This window comes from Aquila chrysaetos, chromosome 17, assembly GCF_900496995.4.
Source record: "Aquila chrysaetos chrysaetos chromosome 17, bAquChr1.4, whole genome shotgun sequence".
NCBI classification, from domain to species: Eukaryota; Metazoa; Chordata; class Aves; order Accipitriformes; family Accipitridae; genus Aquila; species Aquila chrysaetos.
In genome coordinates, this window is record NC_044020.1 from 28,859,539 (window position 1) to 28,886,522 (window position 26,984).

Genomic DNA, 26,984 nt, shown 5'->3' on the forward strand with positions numbered 1-26,984 from the left:
GTTTTTGGTCTAGCACACCACAGGTTTAGAGCTGATAGTTATCAAGCTATAAGGCTGTCTATAATTATTTGTGTATTTTTAGTTGGTTGGTGTGCACCACTGAATGATTCGCAGCAGTGACTGTGATGCTGACATTCCATGTGTAAGCCAAGATACAGTCTGTAAAAAGAAGAAAGTTTGCACTTTCTAGAATGAGTGAAGAAGTGATTTTTTGTATGAGGGAGGGAAGATCATAACAGGATTGTTTGTAGTTGAAGCAGAATGCATCTCTCTTATCATGGTACTCTTTCAGATACAGGCCAATGTACAAAAAAAAAAAAAAATTCTAGCGTACCTTCAAAGAATAAAATGTTGGACTTGTTGTTGTTGTTGTTGCAGTACATGAATTAATACAGAGAATGATAATAGGACTTAATTTTCTGGGGGGGGAAGACACAGACAAAACTGTACCAAGTTATCAATTGTAACTTCATAGAGCTCAGTGGACTGTGACAGCTTTTTCAGAAATGGCGTTTTTCAAGGTTTATTGGACAGAACTACAGCCTTATGTATTGTCAGGAATATACCAGATCTTCCTTGTTCTGAGAATACAATTTTTTGTTAAACAAGGCATACTTTTCTCTTGTCTTATGCCATATTAATAGCATGTTTCATGTAGTTGTTTGTTACAACAAATTCAAAGGTTTAACTCATTGTCTGCTTGATTATTTTAAAGACAAAACCCAAACCCTACATTTTAAACATAAAAAATGTACCAAAATCAGGTGTTTCTTTTTAATTTTTGACAACATATCATTGTTTACTGTGATGATACTACTATTATTTTGGGAAGGAGTGTTCTATACATTGGCTTGCTGCTTTTCAGTCTTATATGACCCTGATATATTCAGTCAGTAATTCCCTGAGCCATCTGTTGGATGAAATATGCAATATGAGTATATAGAAAGCTTAGGAACATGCATATATTCGAAGACCATGCTCAGCTGGAGAAATTTTTCTGTATTCTTAGTATTCTCTTTTTACAAAAGCTTCTTTTTCCTCCTCTTGTGTTTTAGATATCGACGAGTGTGAAAATGACTTCTACAATGGGGGTTGTGTCCATGAGTGTATCAACATTCCAGGCAACTACAGGTGTACATGCTATGATGGGTTCATGTTAGCCCATGATGGCCACAACTGTCTCGGTAAGTAGTGAACGCTGGCAAGAAATTTTCGTTTCATGGCTGTGGTAAGAAGGCCTGGTCTGCTTGGCTGCGTTTTGTCATCTGGTATGTTTTCAGTAAAGACTTGATCCAGATCACACTGAGTAAGGTCAAACCTGTCCGTTGACTCCAGTGTGGTTTAGACCAGACCCTTAAAGTTGGCACTCTTAATCCTAACATAGTCAAATCAGTTTGCCCATCTGTAACATTGCTAAAAAAACTGACCTCCAAAGCCTGTGCTGGATGTTTGGCCTTCTTTTTTAAGAAAACTAATCTGTCCCATCCACTTAAATATATTTTGTCTATTTCTTCCAACTTTTGTAATTCCAGTCATATCTTTAGAGCTCCCCCTCCCCTTTTGTCCCTTTTAGGGTAACATAGTTCTAGGATATGCTGTATGAACATATATCACAGAATGTTAAAGTGCAAGTGTGATGAAGGAACACTTGGACAATAAAACAGGGCAGAAGAAACAGCTGCCAGTAATAGCTATTTACAAAGGGGAGGGACACAGTCCACTAACTGTACAAAGCCATGTTCAGAGCAGGATCTTAATTGCTTCAGCAGTCTGAGAATTTTGGGATCTGTTTTTCTGATTCATGTCCATTGCTCTGGTTTAAATAGGTTGGGTTTACCCTGTAAGCTAAAAAAGTATATGTCTTGTTTTGAAATTTCTTCCCACCAGTTCCCTGGAAATAAACTTTGACTGCTATGTCCAGTTTCCCATACCTGTATGCTTACTTGGTAGTCATTTTAGCCAAATCCTAGTGCCTAGGGACTATCTTTCTCAATATTCCCCATATAAATGCAATGGCCAGTGTTTAGTACAGTCCCAAATTCATTTCAAGGTGATGTTTATAAAACTGTGGAAAGCGGGTATTTTCTTCTGTGTCATGCAGCACCTTTACTTGGTAAAAACTGAGATTCTTTGCAATAGAAGTTAAGAAATCAGGTAGTGAACCAGAAATAATGAAGTCGAGTAAAACCAGTCTGCACTCACTGAATCTATGGAACAACTAGAATTTCTGAGCAAGGATTTGGTTAGCCTTTCAGTAGATGTATTTCCTACTGTGTTCATTTTCAAAGTGAGTAATGTTTGTTCAGATGGATTGTATATCCTGACCATTGGCAGGCTTTTGACTCAAACGTCCAAATTTCATTTGATAGAACGGACTAAATAGATTTATTTGCCTCAACCTGAGATGGTCAAATGATTCATTGTGCAAGAGGTATTTCTTATACAAAGAGCCACCAGCCATTCATTTAAAAAAGAAAGAAAAACTCTACTTATACTAATGTTCATAAATATCTCTTAATAAAACAGGACACAAACATCATCAAATAGTTCAACTATTTGGAATTCAAATAACTGTGTCTGTACGTTTTTCCAAACAGCTTGCTATTTTCAACTTTGTTTCCAAATGATTCCCATAGTAGTAGGGAAAAGTAGGTTAGCAAGTATGAACGGCAAAAGGAGTGACCTGATAAAGGTTCAGGAGATCTGTGGGATTTTTTTGGACCCCTGCTGTCTGTGTTGTTGCTCTCTGGTCATGAAACATACAGGCTCGATCTACACAGATAGCCAAATTTCTAATTTTTTTCATTAATTTCTATTCAGCCACTTGGGGTTTTTTGGGGGGAAAAAAAAAAGGCCTACAATAATATAAACAGGTGGCTACAGTTGAAAGTATTGATCCAAAGCTTGCCAAGAGATCTTTCAGTTTTTTTAGAATCAGTGTCTACCCATATTCATGGTCTACTCTGAGCTGACTTTTTGTGTTACCCCAAAAGTGTTAGGAGCCATGTTGCTTCTAGAACAGGTTCAGTGAACAGATGAGTGGGAATAATAGCAAAGGGCTCTCTTTCTCCCAGTGTGCAACTTCAGGACACTAAAAGAGGTCACAGCTGCCTTTCTAATTTTGAAACCATGGACTGGGGAAGTTTCTGTTCCTCAAACGCAGATTGAGTATTTGCAAGTAATGAATGGTCTTTGATATGTCTCAGTAAAATAGCTGCTTTTACTTAGAGGCACTGAAAAGGGAATCAAGGCACATCCCTCTTTCTCCCTTCCTTACAATTTGAGTGGGTTTACTGAGGATGAAAGTGTCTGGTTGTAAGGTCTCAGACTGAAGTTTTTAATGCTGACAATGGCCATGCAAATCTTGCTATGACTGCCCGTTGTGTGCTAACTCAGATTTGGGACACCATTGCTAGAAAAGACAGAACTTCATTTCTCTGTCATCATTTGGTCCCTAGCTGGTTGCTGGTATTATCAGTTATACTGACTGCAGGGATAGCTTCTTTGTGCCCATTAGCAGAGTATCAGTTTTAAAAAGGGGGATGTTACAGTCTTTTCCCTTCTGGAGTAGTTCTATTTCCCTTCACTTACGTTACCAGAAGTGTGTAAATGCAGTTGGCTGTTTTTAAGAGGATGCAGTGAGGTCTCAAATAAAAAACAAACCCTGTATTTGCACATACAACCTTTTGGAAAATTTTCCCAGCATGTAAAACTTGATAAATTTATTCCAAAGATATTTCCCCCCCCCCCCCCCCCCCGAGGAAATTAGGTATTGAAAGGAATTAAAGTTTTGATAAGTCCACTGGTTTACCTGTTCTTGCTTTTTGAGAAACCACTTACTTTTAATGGATTTTAAGGAGACAAAGAACTCTTCACAAGATTAGTGACAATGTTTTTCACCTTTCAGTACATTCCTCTACTGACGTATCTTTTTCCTCCCCTCACCCCCCCCCTCTGCTGCCCCAACCTCTATAGGACTTTAGAGAACTGTCAAATGAGGATTGCTAGTTAGGTACCGTATCATATATTCCATGTATCAAGTTTATGTTCCTCTTAGAAAAGGCATGTAATGTTTGATTAGCATGCTGAAATTGTCTGTGTTCACATTAAGTAGGGCTGTAGTGGATCTTGTATAGAATTATGTCATTTCCATGGAGTTTGTAGATGAGCCTATAAAACTCGCAGTAGGTTGATTTTGAAAACCCTTCCTGAACCGTCTTCTCATATAGCACCGTGGCTGTGTATGTGCTTGGACAGAAGATTTGCTAGGAGTGACCCAACATCAGACTGCACTATTCCTCCTTCTCCCCCATCCTTTGGCCTTCCAGGCATTACTGTCGGGGTCCATTTTGTCAGCACGTAGGGAGCCAGGCAGCAAGAACTCTTCGGGGGCGATTTGACTGCCGAAACATAGGAGCCTCGTGACAGTGAGAACACCCTGGAGCTGGCAGATGTGTGCGATCATAGAGTCGTAGAATATCTCAAGCTGGAGGGGACCCATGACAATCATTGAGTCCAGAGATCTACAGGAGTAGATCTGGAGTGTGAGATGGAAGCTAGATGGAATAATATTAGGAATCTAAAATGGCATCTGACTCTGATGTTTAGACAGCTGAATTACTCTCTCAGTGACTTGGTCCGCATTTTATCACACATATCACCAAAAATCTTTGTCTAGTGATTTTAGATAGAAGGTCTAGGGATGGGACCCCATGATAGTTCACTGATAGTCCTGTGGGCCTTCTAGGAAACAGGTTGTAATGGACAAGACCGTTACATTAGGATTTCTCCATCTCACGCTTGACTGAAGTCTATGCAAAATCTTAAGCCATCTCTTCTTGTCAGGGTTTACATTCCTTCTTAAACCTTCACTGGATGTCTTTCTAGTAATGTCAGTATAGCAAGATGATTAAAATCTTCTTTATAAAAGCAAACGTGGAGTATTCACAATTAATTAGATCAGATGCAGTTGACAGGTTAAGTGTTTTTTCCTGAATTCTTGTTTCAACATTTCTTTCTTTCTTTCTAATCAAGTGAAATTTCTTACTTATTTATTTGTTGGGAGGAGATGTTTGGTTAAGAATTCATGGTTAAAATTTGTACTGGAAAATGTCCAAAACTGTCCTCAGGAGAACTCGACTTGCTCTCTATTTGACATTTTTATTGAGGAATTTCTCAAAAATAACATGAAATGACACCATAGGGAATTCAAACTATGATGATATCCTTGTCTGGCTAAAACTAATTTATTTTAGCACTGTAATCACTTGAAATAGTAGTAGTTCTTTCTCAAAATTGCTCTAAATTCTGCTCAGTGGATGCAAGACTAATATTTGGTCTCATGCAATAGGTTTTCTTTATCCTTCATTTGAAACCAGTCATGAAATATGTTTTCCCTTCTCATATATGAAATACCAGTCTGGGGTTTTTTTATAAGCAATTAGCTCACTGGTCCAGATGTTCTTTCCTGTTTGATCATTTTTTCTCCATGTTCCTACTGATAAATTGATTTTTCTTTCTTTGTGCCTTTCACATGTTGAGGCATGCTATCAATTTTCATTCTGTCTTGCCTTTAGGAGAGTCTATGGCATAACTGATCATCCTTCCTATTAGTGCCAAACGCTTTACCCATCTCATTTGTGGTAAATCAGTCTGTTCTCACATAGCTGGTAAAATCTGTGAATCTGTACTACAGAGTACCAATGGATAAGACTTATGCCTTTGAAACTGGTTATTCAGAATATACTCCCTGCTCTGATTCAGCATGACACTTAAAGGTGTTCCTAATTTGCCTAGTTTTTGTAAATTTCTTGGTTTAATATTAAGTAAGAAGACTGGACTTTTGCATATGTGTAAGCGCATTATTGATTTGAGGCCTCTTTGGCAGTTGGGCGTACTTTGTCTTTGTGTCCTCATGGAGGCTTTTAGTAAGGCAGATAGCAGAGGAGGTAAATTGAGCCTGGTGGTGTAAGCCTGGGTGTTGTACAAAGTGAGATATGTGATGATTGGGGATGCCATAGAGAAGGCTTGAGAATTTGTCTTCCTTTTCAGGGAGAATTTCAGGTGAGCTTGGCATAGCTGCCAGTATGGTGACCCCAGAATGTACCCACGAGGGTAAAAAAGAATTTTCTGGGTTTTTTTAGTTTACTTTTAAGCTATTGGGATAGGAATTGTCATATGGTAAGAAACCCTCTGCTCCTTTAGCAGCAGTAAGGCTTCAGCTGGTGGCGGACTGTTCAGTTTAGGGCATTGCACTTGGATGAAGCCAAAAGAGAGCAGTGAGAATAATGAGTGATCTAGAAAACATAGTATCATAGAATATCTCCAGTTGGAAGGGACCCATAAGGATCATGAAGTCTAACATGGCTAATGCCATGGCTAATGCCAGAAGAATGAAAGAAAAGGTATAGTTTTCTTCTAGGGAAGACAAGATGAAAAAGAAGATGCAAGAGTCATCAAATCCAAAAAAGGCTGCTGTGAAGAATTAGATTTTTCTGGGGTTTTTTTGTAACCTCACAGAAGTGAATGAGGTAGTGTGACAATATTTGGTTACCCCAACTGGGAAATTCAGAAAGAGTGTTGAATTATTTTTCCTTTCTCCTGAAGGACTCTCATGTGGAGTACCATTATCTTACATTAATCTCTCTCCTACTGTATAAAAATGTAAGCTTCCTGGGAGAGTATTATAGGCTGTGTTGGTCTGAAGCATCACCAAAGAAGAGAGTTCTGAAGCTTATCATGGATTACTAATCCTTGGGATTTATGCACAAAAAGCTTGCTAGAAACCTTGCTGAAAGCAGTTCTTACTGGTATTCCTGCCTAAGTCTTACAAATTTATTCAGCATCTGCAAATAGAATTTGGAAGAGAGTGCCATGACTATTTGGATCAGAAAGCAGAGAGCCTTATTTCGCAAAATTTCCTTGCCAAAGGGGTCACGTAGCAGCTGATATTCCAGCTGTTCCAAGCCTTCTGGAATTCACCTATCTCTGATCAGAATGTGAAAAAATGGGGAATGAAGAGTGTGCAAGAAAAATACATAGCAACAAAAGCTGACTGTCATTGGTTCTTACTTGAGAAAGCCACGTAATACCTCCTCCACATTCTGCTCTTCTATTCTTTTTTCCTGCAGGCAGACTTTTTTGTACATATAGTTAGGGAATTCTTCCTAAAAAATCGACCCAACTCATTGTTTTCTGTTTGTTAAACCAAATCTGGATGTGAAAAGTATTTCAGGTTAAAGAATGGTATTGCATGGAGTGATGATTTTCTTTTGCTTATCTATTCAGGTATAAATATGAATGGCTATGAAGTGCTACTCATCTGTCTGTTTTGTGTGGGGTTTTTTTAATTTTCTCCTTAGCTCTGATTTGTGATAGTCCCTTTTTAATGGGGAGTAAGCATTGCTTTTTTGCAGACACACTTCTTCCTTCTGGGTTGCGCTCATCTTAACTCTTCTTTCTTCTAAAGATTAGCATAGTTTTCACAAAGTCCTCTGCTCTTTATAATTTCTCTAATTAGTAAGTGTGCTCAAGAAGTTGTAAACTCTTCTTAGAAACCTTCAAAAAAGATACAAAGGAGCATGGACAGAAAATTTATCATAATGTATTCAGAGACATTTTTTATTTATAGGTTTTTCTGTGGTATTAATTGCTGTGATACAGGAACATATGTGAACACCTTGTAAATACTAATAGATTTTCCTCAAAAAATCCTGTAAGGAAAAGAAATAAAATTTTCATTGTTTTATAGATGAGGAGCTAGGGCAAACAGATTAAGTTACTTCTCAATCTTTGCACAGGATGTCTGGATATCTGCCGCATAGCCAGGAATAGAATCCTTACCCTTCTGAATCCCTGCTTACACACTCTTATTTCAAATATTCTGTGTAACTTCGGTTTCTCTTACAGAAAAATAACAATTACTAAATTTGGACATCTATAATATGATATCTCAATTAATTCTCTTGTGTGTCAGACCTCCTGAAAATAACTACAGAAGTAGGTTTTGATGATCCGGTATAGTTTATGTTTCTTCAGCAGTTAATCCTGTGACTGATGAAGAAGAGTCCTGGGAAGCAGAGTGAGCTTCTGATTATAAATCAAGCCAGAAATGCAATTGCTAGTGTGCATTATAGATTCCATGGAGCGTTCTGCAAGAGCTGAATGTTCAGTATGGTAGACAAAAATACAAGCACGGTGTCAGCTGTGAATTCAGTAGCAAAGAATTGAATAGAAAGTCCTAGTTATGTCCACAATCTTGAAGGTGTGCTTTGGGCAGGAGGCCTGATTTTCCCACCTGAAAAATGGACATTACTGGTTTATTTGTCTCTTCTCAGATGCTATTTTGCATTTCTTGACAAAGTGACTAAGTCATGTGGAAGCACCTGTGGGAAAGGAGAGGTGGCACTTTCCCCAGAGCAACTGAACCTGCTCCAGGAGTGGTACTAGTCCGCCAGCGCTGGTGGGTGGCGCAGAGCAACAGTCGCAAGTCATTTGGAGCCTGCCGCTAAAGGAGAAACTTCTGAGACAAACCAGGAGCGGATGGTCACAGGCCTCGGAGTAACATCTGCCTGTTATAAAACGGGCCTTGGGATCCCAAATCAGTATAAAAATCAGGTTCATGTTTGTAATCACACAATTTCTTTTCTTCTGAGGTCTGAGGTTAGTATCTAAACCCAAGTTCCTACCTTGCAGTGCTCTTTTAAAATCTGTTGGTTTATTTTAAGAGAGGAGAGTTTTTAACCCTGGCATGTAGGCTTCGTTCTTGACTGGGTAGTGGTAATCTACAATCTGGCTCAGATGACAAAAAGAACATTAGTATCTACACACATGTAGGTATATCACATCGTATTGTTCATCCTCTTTCGGTGAATGTTCTAGCACTCTGTTTTTCTTTCAGAACAAACCCAAAACAGTTAAAACCCAAAATCTACCTATTCCTACCCTTCTGTTTGTCTGAATGTATACACTGGGACGGGGGACTATGGCCTAATCTGCCTATCAACGTGGAGTGGGAGGAGACTTGCAAGTGTATGAGAAATCATTTCTAAAGCTCCCAGATGTAAAGTGTCAAGAAGTAGTACATAACTCATTTAGGATTGCATAATCACTGGTATGATTAAAGAGACCAATGTCTTCCTTTTAATTTAGCTTTATTTTTCTTCTTTTCCAGACAGCTGTGCACAATGTGTTGCTTGCTTGAACTCCAAATGAATGCTTCTATTACTGATGTTTATTTTTCTTTATGTTTCCCAACAGTTCAGATACATTTTATTTTTTCTTTAATGTGAATATTTTAAATATAAAACTAAACAGCTTTTGGAAAGTTGCTTTTAGTTTCATAAAAACACATACTTTAAAGAGAAGCTGAAAAATGGTCCATTTTCTTGGCTGTCTTCCAGTTTTCCTTGCCCTTCTTTCCTAATTCCAGGAGACTGTTAGGTGAGCTGACAGTTAAGTGTTGTCCTCCTCTAGCACATCAGCAGGGCCTCTAATAGTATTATCAGTCATAAACTCTCTTCCAGATTTTCATGGTTGCTAATCTTAAGCTCCTTGGCAGACGGAGGAGGGTTGAATATACCTAATAGCCTTCTTTTCATAACTCTTCATTTTTATTAAAACACATGTAAAATTATGGTATTTTTGTAGAGAAAGTTATTAATCTAAATCTTGAAGCTCTTACTCATTTCCAGTGATTCCAGTGAGAGTTTTGCTTGAGCAGAACTTCAGGACTTGGCAGTTGTTTTATGTCTTAAGAGAAGAAGGCCAGACTCCCAAATCAGGGCTCAGTGGTTGAGTAGCGGGGATCTGTTCTAAATGTGAGGGGCCCAGGCACAAGATGGAAATGGGATCGTATATAAATACATATTTACAGACAAGATGAAAAGTGTTGAAATGCAAGTTTTAACAATAGATATATCTGTATGTTTCAAACCTTCATGTTTTCTGTATTTCTGCAAACGATGACTGGCAGCGATTGGGTCCTTGGAGCATAGTAAGAACCTTGGGATCAGAGGACCCCTGCAAATGGGGGACCAGAGGTATTAAGCTACTGAACCTCCCCCAGACAAGCTGCAGTGGGTGCATACACAAAAACCCATGCTGCAAATTGAATTTTAGTGAATTTTTACTAACTGAGTTTTAGTGACGAATGCATTCTTTCAGGATTAAAAACTTGACTGCATTTTTCAAAGTTCTTTGTTTTTCAGATGCAAGCCTAAGTGACAAAGAAAGTTACTTTCCGATATGTTTCTTCAGCTAACTAATTTTTACTGTATTACTGTTTTCAGATCTTTTATCAATCTTGCTTGGTCTGTACATTAGATTAGCGATAACAGTTGTGATTCATCACAGCAATTTAAGGTATCCAGTCTTTGTGGTACAGTGGCATGCATCAGATTTTATAACATGTACTACTATTCCACAGTGCCTTCTGCTAACTGATGACTAGGTGCTGAGCAAATACGGATAGCTAGGATGATAAGTAAATGTTCTATAGACAATTCTGTATTAGATGTTTACATACAACTTCTGTATATATGTGTTTACTTTTATTACTTGGTTGCCTGCATCTTGTGAGAGTCTTCATGGTGCAAGTGGTAGCAGACAATTGTAGATACAAGTTAAATCTCTCTTTTGAGATGGGACTATAATATGTTAGTTCTGATGATCTTTCTCTTCTAAACCTCAGATTTAGTTTTATGACACCTGGTAACTGTAGAAATTTCCAGACTCTGAGCCATTGCAGCCTTCTCTCTTCATGGCAGGTTACATGACGGACAGATGAGAATTGTTGTCATGGTGTTTGCATACAAATTTGAAAAACATTTAACAACCAAGAAGTCAAGCCCTACATTTCTATAAAGCTTATGAAGCCCTCAAATTAAGAATCACTTACTTTAAATGTTGTAGTCTGTGCTTCAGTGCACTTTGTGTGCGTGACTGCCATCATCTTAAAGTATATATTTAGTGTAGCTCAGATGAACTGCTCCCTGTTTTTTCACGGGATGCAGTCCCACGGACTTCAGTTAATCAACACCTTTGAAAATAGGATTGTTGCTATCAGAAGTTTGGAGCATAAAATTCGAGACTGATTTTGAAAATATGTCCATGTTCACTCTGGAAATCCAATAAAAATACGGAATTCTCACTGTGATTGATGGAAAGGCCTCTGACGTCCAGCCCTCTTGAAGCTAGGATCTGAGCACACTGCTTTTCTTACCCTGCTTTTTCTATTTCCGTATCTGAAAGTTTCCTCCTTCAAAAGTACTCTAATGTTTGGTCACCCTACGTTAATCTTCTGAGTTAAATGAGATATAACTTTCTTTACATGTTAATTTGCCATATGTTTGCTTTCTTAAGCCAATGTGATCGGAGAAGTACCAAAACAAGTGAGAGTATAAATCAGCATAGGCCCAAGGTTTTTTTTTAGGTATGGGGAAATAATCAAAAGTGTAGAATAAATCTTGGTGGCTGTCAACTATGAAGTTAGAGTCTCAGACTGTCATAATAAATTAAGAAACTGGGAGCTATGTGACAGCAGCATCAATCTCAGTCTCTTGTTTCTGCAAGTCTTCTTGTTGTCTGAGTCTTTTTTTTTTTTTTTTTTTTTTAAATACTTACTCCCTGGAGGAGATAATCAATCACAGTAAAGATTTCTCTACATGGAACACTCAGGAAAGTAAAGAATAATCAGCTAAGAGTGTGAAGTTAATATGTATAAGTTAAATCAGTTAAATCCCATATGGATGTTCTTATTTGGTCTGATATGGCTGTGTCTTAGTTCAGCAAAGCCAGAGTTTTATTCTGCATTATTTATTCTGCATCCTTACTGCTTTATCTTGTTTGTATTGGTTTCGTATCTTTTGTTAATTCATCTTAACTTTCTCATAATGGCAAATTTCTAAGCCAGTGTGGCCTATATTGATGTATATCTTAAGAGAAAAACTATAAAATATATTAAAATTAACCAAAGCTTTGGGAGCCACATTGTGTTTAGTGCTTACTTAAAGCAAGGGAGAACATGTATTCACCTGAGGGTGCAGGCTTTCAGCTTATAATGGGTGTGTTTACTACTCAGATGTGTATGACATTCAAGCCTTCCCTCATGGAATGGTGTCTGTCAATCCTAGAAATTTCATAGATCCAGTTAAAACACTGAATTCATATGGATTGCAAAAAGACACCAAAGTGGAGAGCAGTGAAGTCATCTGGTGCCTGATTTCAAATATAGTCACTATCTTTATACTATAATGACAGTAATGCATTTATAAGTATACAAGCAGCCTGAAAGTCAGGTTATCTATTTTTTGTGTATCTATCTGAATCAACAAAAATCCCTAAAGTGATTTTTTGCAAGTATTCCTAGTGTGTTTCTATCGTGACCAATACAGGCTGGAAAGTTTTCCACTACTGATAACTTACACTGTTATATTAAAGTACTAGAGTCATGTTTTTCAGATACTTATTAGCAAATAAAGAGTAGCAATATTTCAGTATTACCTTCTGAAAAACGGTTTTTGCAATTCAATATCATGAGTATATACATTGGTATATTTAGACTTAACTGGGGAGCTTGAATGACTTCCTTTGAAAAAGTTGAGAAACTTCACTTATTTAATTATTTCTGTTGTTTATTTTGAAGGCATAACTAAGAAACTGCTTCTGAAATTAGTCAGAGACACAATAAAAATTACTAATATGACAGTGAAGAATGGGTTCTGGATCCCACTAGTGATTTGTAGTGACAGGCGTGGACTGTCACTTAGAGGACAGGGAGCCAGAGTTTTGTTGTGTGACTTAGAATAGTTTAGGGCTTGATTAAATAAGATGCTAAGCACCCTGGTCCCAGTGCATCAAAACTTCTATGCGCACACCAGATATGAGTCATGATATCTGCTGCCTGGGCAACTGCAGTGCTTTCTTTAATAGGCCTGACACTGTATACATGCCACCAACTGTTATTCAGTACTTACAAAAACCTCTGAAACTCCTTGTAGGAACGTCTTAGGGAATTCTGAGAGACTTGATTTTACTCACTTGAAAAATAACTGGAAGAACTCCTCCTAATTATAAATTCAGTATCGATTAGCTTCTGAAGGGACCTCCACCTCAGCCTGTTGATGACTGCAATTGAAAGAATGAGAAAACTCATTCTTGTGCTCTGAAATGACATGAATATCCCGGGTACGGACTGAGTTTTGCTTTGAGTGTTTGAATTTGAAATCAGAACTCAAAGAAGAACTCTAGGAAGCTGAGCTCCAAATACAAAGGTTCCAACAAGTGTCCACTTTGTAATACAGGCTGCATGTCTGCGTGTGATTTCAGGAACTTCAAGTTGCAGAATTTGTCAGTGGACGGTCAGTCCATTTGCCTTAACACGTAAATAGTTTTCCCTCTGACTTAAGATTTTGTACCTCCAACATCAGATATCTTAGAGTAAAAGGTAAGAAGGCTTTTAGTGGAATAAGTTGCCTATAGAAAGCTCTTCATGATTCCTGTCATTTACAGATTAACTTGTGTGTGAAACACAAGGTTTTCTCTCTTGTATAGGTTTTTAACCTATCTGCAAAGTGAGTAGATGCATTAACTTCATATATTGGACACTGATAATAGAAGGCCATGACTCTTACGTACTTTGGTTTCAGAAAAAATGCACACTGTTACATAGCCATTTATGTGTTCCCAGGTGCTGGTGCAAAGAATATACAGCTCTGGTGAATTTTATGGAGAAGGTGGGGATGAGGCAGTTGTTTGTTTTGTTTTATTTTGGGTTGTTTGTTTGTTTTAGCTTTACATTACCATGCTAGCTCCAAACTTATTAAATTCATCCCTTCTTTACATAGTTACGATGTTCCTGAAGTCAGGTTTTTTGACCTCTGTTGCTTTTCATTGATAATTCCCAGCACTCTTACTGATCAAGGCTGATTGTGTTCATCTGTTGAGTTGCACTAACACAACTTACTGCAGCTTACATGTGCTAATGGGCAGCTGCTGCTTAGCTGGTGCACAGGTGTCCAACTGTTTTCTAACGCTGTTTTCTTAAAACCAGGTGGTCAACACAAACTAACCAACAAATCCAACTGTGTAAGACAGCACAACTAGATTGAGTGGTAAGCTAGTATTGCCATTCAATATAAAAAAGAAATGAATGCTTACTCTAAGATCTTGAATATCTTTCAGGTATTTCTGTCAAGAGAAATCAGAGACAATGTTTGTTCTAAATACTGGGGTTTGTGTTACTCATGTTTAGGAGAGTAAAAATGCTGAACTAATTTCCCAGGTGGCATAGATGCCCATTTGCCCAAACATTTTGTGTCAAATGAAGCATTCATTCACTGAAGATTTATCTACAGAAACTATTAAGAAACTGAGGTTGCATTTATAAAACACTTTTCACCAATGGAGATACTTTCAGGAAAATTTAATTGTTTTGATATGACCTACAGGAGCAACTCCAGTGCTTCCAAAACATTTTCAGCATTTTTCTGTTCCCCAAAAGTTTAATGAGTAGCTATGTGCCTGACTAAGCCAATGTTTTTCAACTCCTGGTAGAGTTCTCTTTTCAGTGTGTTGAAGGTTGTGCTTCATACTCTCCCATTTCTTCCACTTTTCATGGACTTCAAGTATTATCAATATAGAGAGTGAGAATGACTTCATAGCCTACTGGATGCTGTAGTGCTTAGGTTAAAATCCCTCATCTGAATCTAGAGCATCCCCTAACTGTGTTACTGATAGATAACAAAGAAAATAATTAATCTAGCCATTTCCTTGGCTTTTATTGCCAGAGCTCAGGAACAAAATGTTGTATAGACCTGGAAAATGTTACCAACTTGAGATGAAAATATTGTTTCATTTTTATTGTCAAGTTATAGGGTTTGTTTGACCCACAGCAAAATCCTTTTCATTTTTGTGAGAAAAAATCAAAACAAACAAAAAAGCAGTTTTGACTTAACCCAAACCAAATTTTTCTGATTCTGGCAGGGTCTATAAGTAGATGTAAAAAGAAGCAGGTATAAGCAATAGTTATCCCAGATGGAGAATACTGCTTCAGTTGAGCCTGCAGCAGTTAATGATGCTCCAGAGAAAGCCCAGGGGTAAGACAAAGTAAGGGGCATTATAATAATAGACTGGATAATTCACTCAACTTGTCCCAAATTTTTCCTTCAGTTGATGAGGACTGATGCTTGTTTGCATCTGTAATTAACTTCTTTCAAGTCTGTGGAGGATTGTTAATCCAGCATTGCAACTTGGAGTGCCCTACATGCAGCTAGATGTCAGTGGGAACTACAAGCTTATTGCTAATGGGGCTGTGGCTGTCCGAGCCCAGTAAGAGCCTCATGCCAAGCTGGAGGCTGCTGGCATTCCCTAGACAGTGGCACTGTAGATGAAAAGAAGCAGGATCAAATTAATACAAAACTGGTTTAAAGCCCTGTATCAGAAGAATGGATAACTAATTAATAAATAATTGATTGGCAACGTTGTTGTGTTTAGGCACTGTTGTCAGGAGGTTACCATGTGTATGTGTCTGTCAAAAAAACCCATGATTACCAAGTGAGAAGATAGAAGCTACAACTAAGATGTCACATTAAGCGGCTTGAATGTTTAATTTGGAAATGCTAAAAGCTGCGAAAAGGGTTTTGGTGTCTTAAAAGGACAGACAGTGGTGCCCAGTTGTTTAAGAAGGGAATAAACAAGTGACGTCAAGAGACTTGAACTTGATGCAACATTCACGCAATGTCCATGGGGCTGTTTACTTCAGCTCCACAAATGGTTAGGCATCCCATGAAGCAGAGTTAAGCTCATGCATTAAGTGAATATTTCCTATGCTATACATAGCAAAGAAATCTGTTGCAGCTGCATTTACACTGTGTTTGTGTAGTGTGAAATTTAAGGAATTCCACTGTGTGTCACAAAATAGCTAGAGAAAAAAGATTTTAAGCATTCCTTTTCAAGCTGTGCACATTTATAACTCTGCAGGCAAACAAGAAGCCTAGTCAGTGCTTGTTGAGGTCATAGGTGGTTGTAGCCCATTAAGAGACAGGATTCTGCAGGACAGATCATGGGTATCATTTTAGGTGCTGTATCCTTGTACATAAGAGAAGAGTGGTTCTAGGGATCAATTCATTGATCATTTTAGAATGATTTTAGTATTCATCACCCAAGAGCATCCTTGTGATTAGTACTTCATGTTTCTCTTCTGTAAAATGTGCTTTATTTTTCAGGGAAAGGTAATTTTTCACACTTTCTGTTTGGGTTTTTTTTTAATGTCTACTCCAGTAAAAATTCATTACTGTAGGATCTGGTTTTTTGCAAGTGTGTCATCTTTCAGCAAGGGCTCTAGTGAAGATTTCTGCAACTGTGGTAGTGACTGAAGTACTGGATTCAAGGGTGTGGTGTCTTTTTCCTTTTCTTCACCAGATTTTTCAATTTCTGAAAGAAGGGGACAAAAAGTGGAATTCTAGCCTTATGTGCAAATAGTGGAAAATTTGGGCCCTGCTTTTAAATTCTTGGTGAAGTCTGACTTCAGATCTCCTGGAGATATGAATGCTGTTTACATAGATAGTGGTGTGTCTTTCTTCTAATATTTCCCTTTGCATGCTCATATAAAGTTGGTCTAAGAAAGATGATTTAGCAGTTATTTCAATTAGCAATGATTCCTGTTTCCATGGCCCCCTCAGCTGATGCAATGTATCACCCTCCCTACCTTGACAGCATGTCACTACTTGTATAACCCTTCCAGCAGGAACAGCTGCCTACAGCCTCTAATCTGATACCACTTGCTTCACTCCTACATGCCAGATTTACTCCTTGGGCTTCCACAACTATCTTGAAATCAGATCTTCCAAGACACCCGCTCCAATAGAGCATCATGGTACTTGGAGGGAATGGAATAGAGAAGTGAGAGGAACATGTGCCAAATGTTACTGTCATTAAGGTTAACTTCTAGAAATGAGCACTTTTTGTTTTAAATGTGATACACTGAAGTAATTTTTATTCTTTCTGTAATGATCATATTTGTGTATTGCTGTGCTTCAGGGCTCAAAATAGATGAGGTAGGTAGTATGAGGCTGAGGGGGATCTGTAAGATCAAGAAAGATGCAGAAAAGGCAAGTAGGGAATGAGTATTTACTGTTCACAATCATGGGATTAGGGAGCATTCATTCAGACTATAAAGCAGCACATTTGAAATAACAAATAAACAAAACTTAAACAAAAGTATATCTTTTTTATGTAACCTCTTAATTAAATTGCAGAAGTAATTGCCCCATCATGTTGGGTTTGGAAGAGATTAGACAAATTCATACAGGAAAGATCCAGCAGGACAATGGTCTAGCAAGTGATTTAGGAAGGTCAATAGGTATGTGATTGCTGAAAGCTGGGAAAGCATGCCAGCAGTGGTTCTGTCCCATCTCTACAGTCTTCTCCTAAGTACCAACTGCAGGGCAGTGGCAAAGAGAGGATGCTGGGCTAGATGTTCTTTTGGTATAAGGATAACGATGACTGTAGTAAATCCAGGAATGTGATTTTTTTAGTAAGACTTTCAGCCTGCTTTCTGACTAGAAATATTCAGAATATGATGATTTTAAAATTCCAGAATCAGGCACTTATATTTTCTAAGTTTGCAGTTGCTAATCATTTCTCTTACAAATACAAGATATCCTCAGGGGTGGTTTGTTGCTAACATTTGAGAAAGGTCTACAGTATTGCTATCAGTAGTTCATCTCTCTATCACGATGTTCTGCACTGGTAAAATAGACATCTTAGAGAAATCTTTGAAAAGTTTCAAAGAGTAGCTTAGAGAAAAACTAGCAGGATCAGCTTTTTGGATCATGAGTCAAAGTCCTGTTTTTAGAATTCTTCAAAGAATCTTAATGCTATAGTAAGTGACTCCCAAACGCTTTGGAGACTTTGAAGATGAGACTCAGATTTCCGAGGGGCTTAAGTGCTTATGAAAATGCTGACATGAAAGAAAAATGTCAGAAGGAAGAGAAGATCATGGGAGGAAGTGGACAGTGGACATACTGTTCTTGACATTGACTCTGTGTAGTGTTTCTACTTTTGTGTCTTCCTGCTTGTGGTTTTGGTTTCAGGTACCCTTAGCAAACCTTTCTGCCTCGGTGGTATCCAAATAGGACACTCAATCAGAATAGCTTCGTTAGGCCAAATACTGCGGCAAGCTCTGAGCCAGATGAGGGTGAAATACCAGTGGAGCTAGTCTGAAAAGTTCATCAGATAAATTAAATGAGAAACTGAAAGCATTTGTTTATTTAATAAATAAAACGTCCATCTTTATCAACTTTAATGTTTCCTACCCTTTGATGCTGTTCCACACTACCGCTCTCTAGAGGTTCTCATCTTACCAAGATACAGAACACAGGTTTGACTATGTGAAGGCAGTGGGCCAAAAAGCTAGAGGTCTTATGCAAATTCAGATATGCATTAATTTGCATAATGCTTCTGATATAGATATATCTATATATGTATGTATATATGCATCCATTATCGCTCCTTCTCTTTTGAAAGACACTTCTCCTTTCCCAGCCTCTCCCTGAGCTGGCTCTTCCCTTATTTCTTGTTGTCCTTGATGATGACTGGCCAATTTGAAGTCCAGGCCTCCATCACCCTGGAAACATAGGTTTGTCACTCTGGTCTAAACTCTGTATAAGCAATTCTAGCTCTTGTGCTGATTGTCATCTTAGCTGTTTGCACTGGTAAGGAGTAGTTAAGGGCTGTGGAAACAGAGTTATTTCTAGATGCTTCCATCAGGGATTGTCTTTGGTAGATGTAATCACAGGACAGTTCTTTGTGATGAGTGTTACAGAGAATGGCTTAAGGACATATATTCACTTTCTCCTAGCTTTTCGTCCTCTTTTTGAGGATGAGGGTTGGAGCAGCCATGTGGGATTACTATCTGAGCTCAGCTCAGGCGAGAACATTTTTCCATCCTTTTGTGAGTTTGGATTGTGTAGGTTTGCTGAAACCTTGCTCCAGCTTCCACCCTGGGATCATCAGTAGGATTTTGAGGCTCAGCTCTCCTGTAAGCAGTGGATAATGTACTCTAGGAATTATTACACTGTCAGGTGGTGAGTCCAAGCTGGATGAAAGAACTTTTGCCAGACAAGGAGCCTAGGAATTGGTTCTGAGTTTCCATAAAACAGTTTAAAGGAAAGGAGACCTGCACCTGCTGTCTTGGGGCTGCCATCCTCAGGGAGACAACCCTGGTCCTGGATAAGATGACCAGTGGTAGCTGATTTTGTGCAAAAGGTTGCCAAAGAAGGCATGTCTGTCTGCTCTAAAAAAAAAATATTCCTTTTTATAAAGAGTGGAGTAATAAAGCAAGTGAGCTTTGTATTTGTGCTCAATAAATTTAAAAGTTTTTAGAATGGGTTTAGTTGGGGCTTAGAGGAGATGTTTGCGTGAAGGGATTTTACATCATAAGTGACCTTTTTCCTATGTCTAGAGTTAGGCCCTGGGGTGCAGGTCTCCAGCAGGTGTAAACTGTCACACAGAGGGGCAACATTTAAAGCGCCTGAGGATCCACCCTCAGTTTTTCAAAACAGTCAACAGCCCAGTTGGACATGTGGAGCCTCCAAAACTGGAGCCAGAAGAGCTTTATTGAAAACCTGGCTACTTATTTTGGTGTTTATGTGGAACTTAATCTCTAGAAAATCTGGTCCAAAATGCAGTCTCACATATGCTGCATTACTGATGTTTACATGTTCAGCTGGGTAACTTGAGCTGCATTGAACAAGAGTTGCACAAACAATGAAAGAAAGAAAAAGCCTCTTTGGCAGCTATTTCATTTGTGAGCTTTGAAAAAGTTCAGATATGTGAAGGAATTATTCTGCCAGATCTACTGAAGCTTGAGCTCATTGGAGTTGATGGAGTTCTCTCTCCTAACTTGAGAAGACTTATTTTACCCCATTCTCTAAACTGGGTTAGTAATAGCTGACCATAGAATGACTTTATTGGAAAGAAAGTTTGTCAAGTAAATAATTCAGTAAATATTTTCCAGGCAGCCATGTCCAATAGATTGCTGGGTGTGGTGGATAATAAGCAATACTGCCTTTTAAGACTGCAGGAATACAAAGTGCTCCAAAAAGCCTGACCCTTGTAGGGTTGAGGCCTGAGAAGAGAAAATGTTAATCCTACAACACGAGGCCAAGTTTTATTGGAAGGCATGTAGTATGGAGATAGTGATATAGTAGTCCCAGATCCCAGCTGCTCCCTTTCTTCAACTCCTTCTCTTCATAAATGCATATTAAAGTAATTTTGAGGCAAGTAATTGAAAACAATTGGAAGAAATTCCTCATGGTAAAACTTTTTAAAGAGTTTAAGTTGTAACAACTTTTATTCCAGCATATGGATTTGGGAATTGATCGTAAATTGAGCTGTCTCTATGGAAGTGGCAAATCACCAGCATTTGCTATCAAGAGGAGAAAAAAATGTTTATTAATCATTGCATTTGTTTCAGATTGTTCATCAGAGCTGGAAGGCAATTGTTCAAGTTGCTTTGTGATACTATAAACAGAGCTCTGGGAAGGCCATGTACTTTGTAGCAAAATTTTGGGATTTGCACATGTACCAACTGAGACTTTTTCCTTCAGTAAGCGGTCAACTAATCTTCCAGCGAGCAGGATCTAGATTCCAGCGTGCTGTTTTGAAGTAACAAGTTTCAGTTGGCACTAATAGGGCAGTGAGGCCTGCTGGCTCACAGAGGAAGGGTCTCACAAATTTGGCTTACTTGAATCTTTCCTTCTTATACTGCGGTAGGCAAGGAAAGTCTTCACTTCTCCTTTTCCTGTGCGCTCCCGAATTGCTCTGATGGGGTTATGAAAAGGTTCAAATCTGGAAAAGAGTAAGAATTGAAGGCAGGGAGGATTTTGATGCAGAAAATTTGAGGCAATAGTGCTTAACACTTCCTGGTAAATAAAAAATGGTGAAGGACTGTCTACACACTTCCATTGTAGTTCAAGACAGGAGGAGACTGTCTGGTTTCCCTGGGTACTGCTGTAATTACCCTAGAGTTTTTTTACTCTGTGAGGAAGAGCTACAGTTTCTGTCACATGAAGCACAGGCAGCACACCAGCACAAATAGGGACAGCAGGCTCAGCCAAGCAAGCTGCTGAACTAGCTGGTGTTCCTGCATTAGTTACTGGCTGAGTGTCTGCAGCATTTCAGAGCTTCCTGGCCTTGCCTGCAAGAGTACTGGCAAAAGCAGCTTGCTTTTACCTTAGTGTATTGTGGCCAGTCCTGGAGGAATTAATTTCTGCAGGAGCTGTGCCAGCTCTTCTAAGATTTTGAATGTTGTGGATCATTTAGCTTTGTTGTGTTTTTTCTCCTCTCCAAAAATAAAATGAAAGCAAAACACACACCAACTCATTTGCTGACATGTTGGCACATACTGTGAAATAACTGGTTGCAGAGTCTCCATAAAAAGGAAAACATGGATTTTTCAGGTGGTGAGTTGCTTTTATCCAAAGAAAAAACAGAAAATGGATATGATATACCTTTTATGAGCAAAACGGGAGAGTTGCAAGGTTGAATGTGGATCAGATATATTTTAGTGGCAGTGGTTTCCCAATGCTGAAACATACATCTCTCCTAACACAACAGCATAAAAACTTTTATGCCAAATAGAAGTGATGGGGGGTAGGCAGGGACCCTCAAAACAGCCAGTAGCTAATGCTGCCTTTGTGGTTTTATATATTTGCCTATTAAAATGACAATACAGACATGGAACATTTAGATTTAAGAAGCCTTCTTTTCATTAAACAACATTAAACAAACTGACAAAGTAGGGGGTTATGACTCCAGTAATTGAAACATGCTGTTCTGTTCAAGACCAGAACTCTATAAAGACTCTTTTCACCCAGTAATGCCCTTTGTGTTTGCCTGCTACCCCTGCTAGAAATTACTGTAGGCCTGAAGTATGTCTTTCCAAGTGGAGTGGGAATGACAGAGTGCAACACCACACTTGGCAGATGGGGTCACAGCCTTTTTAGGACGTTAACATTCATTGTGCATTGGAAATCAATTTGCAGCTCAGAATGCATGGAGACTTAGCTGGACTTCCCTCCCCACTGTTTTTTTATGTTAACTTTAAACCTAGGATGCAGGAAAAAGATGGATTAATTTGGATTAACTCTGATGGGGTTCGGGTAGTTTTCATTAGCTTAATTTACAGTGTGCCTTTTCATGGATTCCTTGCTCTTCTAGATGTATATTCTGAATCTGTACATCATCTTGCATTTCTTTTTCCTTCTCTCTTCTAGATGTTGATGAGTGTCAGGATAACAATGGAGGGTGCCAGCAGATTTGTGTAAATACTATGGGCAGCTATGAATGTCAATGCAAAGAGGGCTTTTTTCTGAGTGATAACCAGCATACCTGCATTCATCGCTCCATTGGTAAGTTTTCAGTGTGTAAATTGTGCTCTTTAGAATAACTGTGTTCAGTCAGAAATGCAGAAACTGTTTGGGGGGGATTTTTTTTATCCACAGAGCTCCCAAAATCATTTCACTGGTTGGTTGGAATGGATTGATTTCTCTGCTACCCAAACTTGTAGCAGAGCCATAAATAAGACAGGGGAAAAGGCTTTAGTTTGACATAGAAATTATACTTGGTTCAAACAGCAGGCTTTTTGGGCAGGCAGAGGCAGATTTTCAAATGGCAATTTTCTGCTTGTGAGTTTCCAAGACTTAAAAATTTCTCATCTGTTTATTGTATAATAGGTCACCTGTCTTCCACCTTGGAGAGCATGGTATCTTAAATCAAAATGAACAGCTTGTTGCTTCTGGAATTTATACAGGTTATGGTTTTTTTGCTAGTCATGTAACTCATTGCTTCATTGCAGACTGATGATGGCTGATATTATATTGACACAGCATTTTTCTTTGGTTCACTACCCTGTCTAGGGTGGATTAGAAAACTGCTTCTCTGTTGCCTATGCACTAGCAGTAGAAATAAGGAATCCTTCCAAAACTGTGATCCTTGTCTACTGCTGATTTTGAGTAGAATAAGCAGCTCTCCCTTTTCTATACATGTCAGACATGGAAGACAAGTTTGAGTGGAAAGGGAGAAAAGAAAACAGCATAGCTATAAATCTTTGCAATTAAGTGGACTCTTTATGTGTTCATTCAGACTTCTGGTGACCCTGGCAGCAATGGGAATATATGCTAGCAAACTCATTTACCAACAGGCAATACAGAATGACAAAGTAGCAAGATGAGTCTGGTGATGAACAATGTAAGCACGCTGTAAATTTCAGCAAGCCACACAAATAGTTCTGAACTATTTTAAGTCACTAAAATTAACCAGAAAATCCTACTTGAACACCGAGTATGAGTTTAGCCACTCTGTTGACAAAGCAGAACGTTGTAGCGTAGCATCTCAGAAATGTAAATGTATTTCTGGCACTGAGTGTCTGCTTACACAGAATTGTAAAGACAAGTAATAATTTTGGTTTTCAGAAGTGTGAATCTCTGGAATATATTCACAGGTCCACTTATTAACGTGACTATTAGGTTTCAAGTGATTGAGGTATTTTGATAATGACAAGAACATACAATTAAGCTCTATCAACCAGTGCATTTTAAAGGTTGTTATCTAATAGTTTTTAGTCATTCTTTTCAACATAAATTGTTCAAATTTCTGTCCAGCATAAAGTAACCCTGACACAAAGATATCCAACAGAGCAAGGAATAGTAGCTGGAGGCTTAATGAAAACCACTTGCAGAGTACTGTGATACAATCATTATTTCAATTTGCACATTATAAAAATTCCCAGCTGTAATAAAAGAGAATTTAGTTATCTGAGATGGAAACTAATGAAATAAATGAAAAATGAGACTCCAAAGGCAAAAGTTTCTTCTAAGGAATAGATTTATTGAGGGAAAAGGGTAAGTTTTTATGGCAAAGAGGATTCCTAGTTTGCCGGAAGGACTGGGGGAGTGGATTTGAAGGTTGACTGCTGTATGCACTTAATAAATATGCATGGGAGTAATATATTAGTGTTAACTTGTTTACAAAAAAAATGTCAATATAGGACATGGATGTTTAATTTGAAGCAACATTTTCAAATTATTTTAGATCTGAAAAAAACAAACAACCTACCAAATAGACCACTGGTGATTGCAAAGTGTTTTATGAACAAACAGTTTGTAGCTTTTCAAAAATAAAGTGCCAATTTACATTAATAGCAAACATTACACTGTAGTGTCATGATCCCCCCCAGAAATACATTGGATGGGTATGCTGGAGGAAGGAAATGAGATTAAATGATCTCTTTCAGTTGTCAGAGGTGACCGAGCTGCAAATAGTAAACATGCATGGTGAGAAAGTAAATGGCTTTTTTAATATCTGTGTTTACTCACTTTCATCTGTCTCACTTGTAAGCGCTGCTACAGAAACTGCTGGAACACAAAAATACGCATCAACATATTTAGCCAGAATGGTGCCTAGGGCTAGATTGTGTCTATACCTCTGTTGGTAAACAAGGCTAAAGTGGACAAAGGCACACCACACAGCCAGCATTGCAATCCAAACACAAAGGCGCTGACTTGCCAAAGCCCTTTAGCAAGCTTGTTGACTTTGAGCATAATAAGATCCATTAATTGCAGTGGGATTACTTTTCTGTCTCCGAAAAATGCATGTGCAGTCACACAGTCTCGCTGTCCTTGACGTTACCTAAAGTGTCTTCAAGGACTGAGCCAGTCTAAAACAATCAACCACAAGGTTGTCCATGCAGTTCACTGCTACCTTTTCCCTCCTGTTTTCAAATGCCTTGGGAAAAGGGGATAAACATTGCAAGGTGCTTAGGACGTACTTGGAGTTGGGATGATTTGGAATGATTTGGAATGGAGGGAGCAGTACCAAGCCTAAGCAATGCCCTGTCTGCAGGCCCAGCTCACTTGCCTCGGCCATCAGCAAGGCTGGTGCTGATCACGGGCTTTGAGCTCATCGGCACTATCAAGTGATGTGCTAGTTTCAGAGTTGAAAAAGGGCATTGGATATTCTCTTGGGGGTTGAGCAGAGGAAGGAATGTGTTGTCCCTTTTTGCACTAACCAGCCAAGGGAAGGGTGTCTTCTGATATGAGGTACTGTCCTTAAAATTGCTGGCTGCTGTGTGAATCTCCTTGGCTTCCAGAGATGTGCCGTGCCTTTCCCAGTGTTTCAGGGTGCATCGTACCACTGTGCTCCTACCCACAAGCTGTGGTTAAAAGCCACACTGGATTTCATGGTAGGGGCTTTTAATATCATCCTTGTGTCCCAAATGACATGTTTGCTTGCCATCTAGAAGTGTTCTTATTATTTCCTGTGGACAAAAAGGATTAATGATCCATGAGAAATATGAATTTTATACCAATGGGAGGCCAGGCTGACATTAAAGTCAGGGCAAACCCTCATTTCCCAGTATTTGCTTCATTTCACTATCTTCATTACAGGCCTACTTATTTCTTATGTTTAGTCTCAGTATCTTTTGGGAGGATACTATGCCCAGTACAACTTGCCTCATTTATTTTTGCATAAAACTTAATTTCCCTTTGCTGAGTCAGATTTCAGTACTAGCTTACTTACAGAAATGATGGCAACAATGGGGAGAGAGAATGGGAAGGAGAACAGATTGTAAAAGATATGGAGAACTTAACAGTTGTTTATCTTAGTACATGTTCATTGCAAGTGCATAGAAGAGGCACGTTTGTGTCTGTTTCCTCATGACTTAAAAAGAAACCAGAATAAACCAGCTGTTAGTGTATCATCTCCAGCTCCAGAGTGAGCATGTGTTTAATAAATGTGGAGATTAGTATCATACACTACAGCTGTGACTGAGTCAGGTGAGTGGGTTACAGCATGTTTTCCCTTAATTTGATGATAAGCCAAAAGGCCCTATTTAGCAAAGCCTCTGGGCACATCCTTAAAGTCCTAGTGATAGCAAAGTTGGTTAAAAATCTGAATTGGGCTTAAAAAGCATCAAAATAGAGTTTAGCTATATGCCTGTATCTCTGCTGAAGTTCAGAGTGATCGGTATGAAGGGTAGGGTATGTCCCATTTGCATTACAACTACAAAAGGTCTTGTGGTCAGGAGCGCTGGCTACAAACTGCCTCACCAGCCAAAATTCTCAGCGGAAGCATTCTAGAAAGCCATTGCTGTCCCACCTCCAGAGGTCAAGTCTCCTAAAGCACAGAGGTTGTTTGCTTACAGGCCAGATACTTAGGAGTTCTGTGGCTAGGAAGACTTCTGTTGTTTTAGATTCCATCCCCTGAATGTCTACCTAAAGCATAGTTATAGTAATGGTCTTATATCTGCTAATCATTCACTGCCAATGTTTTTATACAGCTAGTGCCAAGTAAACTAAAAAGGCAGGTGCAATTAGGAGTGGTAATTATAAGTGGAGACAAGAAGAGGTGGAGAAGTACCGGGCTATAGAAGACTGGAAATGATGATGGTCTGGTCAAACAGCGGAAAAGCTTTTTACATGGTTGTCACGATCATTTTCAAGCCTGTTAAAAAAGCATTTGGCAAGGAAGTGCTTTTTCACTTCCCCTTATCCCATTAGCCTTATGTTCTTAGCAGAGTTAGGGAGGTTGACAAAAAGTCAAGCTACCACAACTTAGCAAATTACTGTGCTACAGAGTTTCAAAACCAGCTTGTCTCTGCACTAAAAGTGTAACAGTTTAGTCCCAGAGGAAAGGGAAACATGATAAGCCAAGTTGTTTTGCATTTGTCATGGGCTAAGTGGGCTTATGAAATGTCTTCCCATGCTTGTGCTGACATAGTAACTTGTTAAACTTGATTATATGTTTAAACCCTTGTTAATTTTGCAGTAGTAGCATAGGACTCCTTCGGTCAGCTGACATCAAACTACCAAGTTTCTTCTTGTTCTGAGGATTATAAAACCACGTTTGTTCAATTTTTTCATTCCAACCTTCCATGATTTATTTTTATTCCTTTACCTGTTTTCTTAGTTCAGTGCGATTTT

The 26,984-nt window shown here is 38.7% G+C and overlaps 1 protein-coding gene across 2 annotated transcripts in view; it reads left to right on the plus strand.

Moving 5' to 3' along the window:
* The window catches only part of SCUBE1 (signal peptide, CUB domain and EGF like domain containing 1), a 254,966-nt gene that overhangs the window by 70,571 nt on the left and 157,411 nt on the right, over positions 1–26,984 (plus strand). For both annotated transcript variants that reach the window (XM_030041173.2, XM_030041174.2), the window contains 2 exons: positions 1,056–1,184; positions 22,278–22,412. In XM_030041173.2, coding sequence (XP_029897033.1) covers positions 1,056–1,184; positions 22,278–22,412 — 264 coding nt within the window. The remainder of the gene's footprint in view (positions 1–1,055; positions 1,185–22,277; positions 22,413–26,984) is intronic.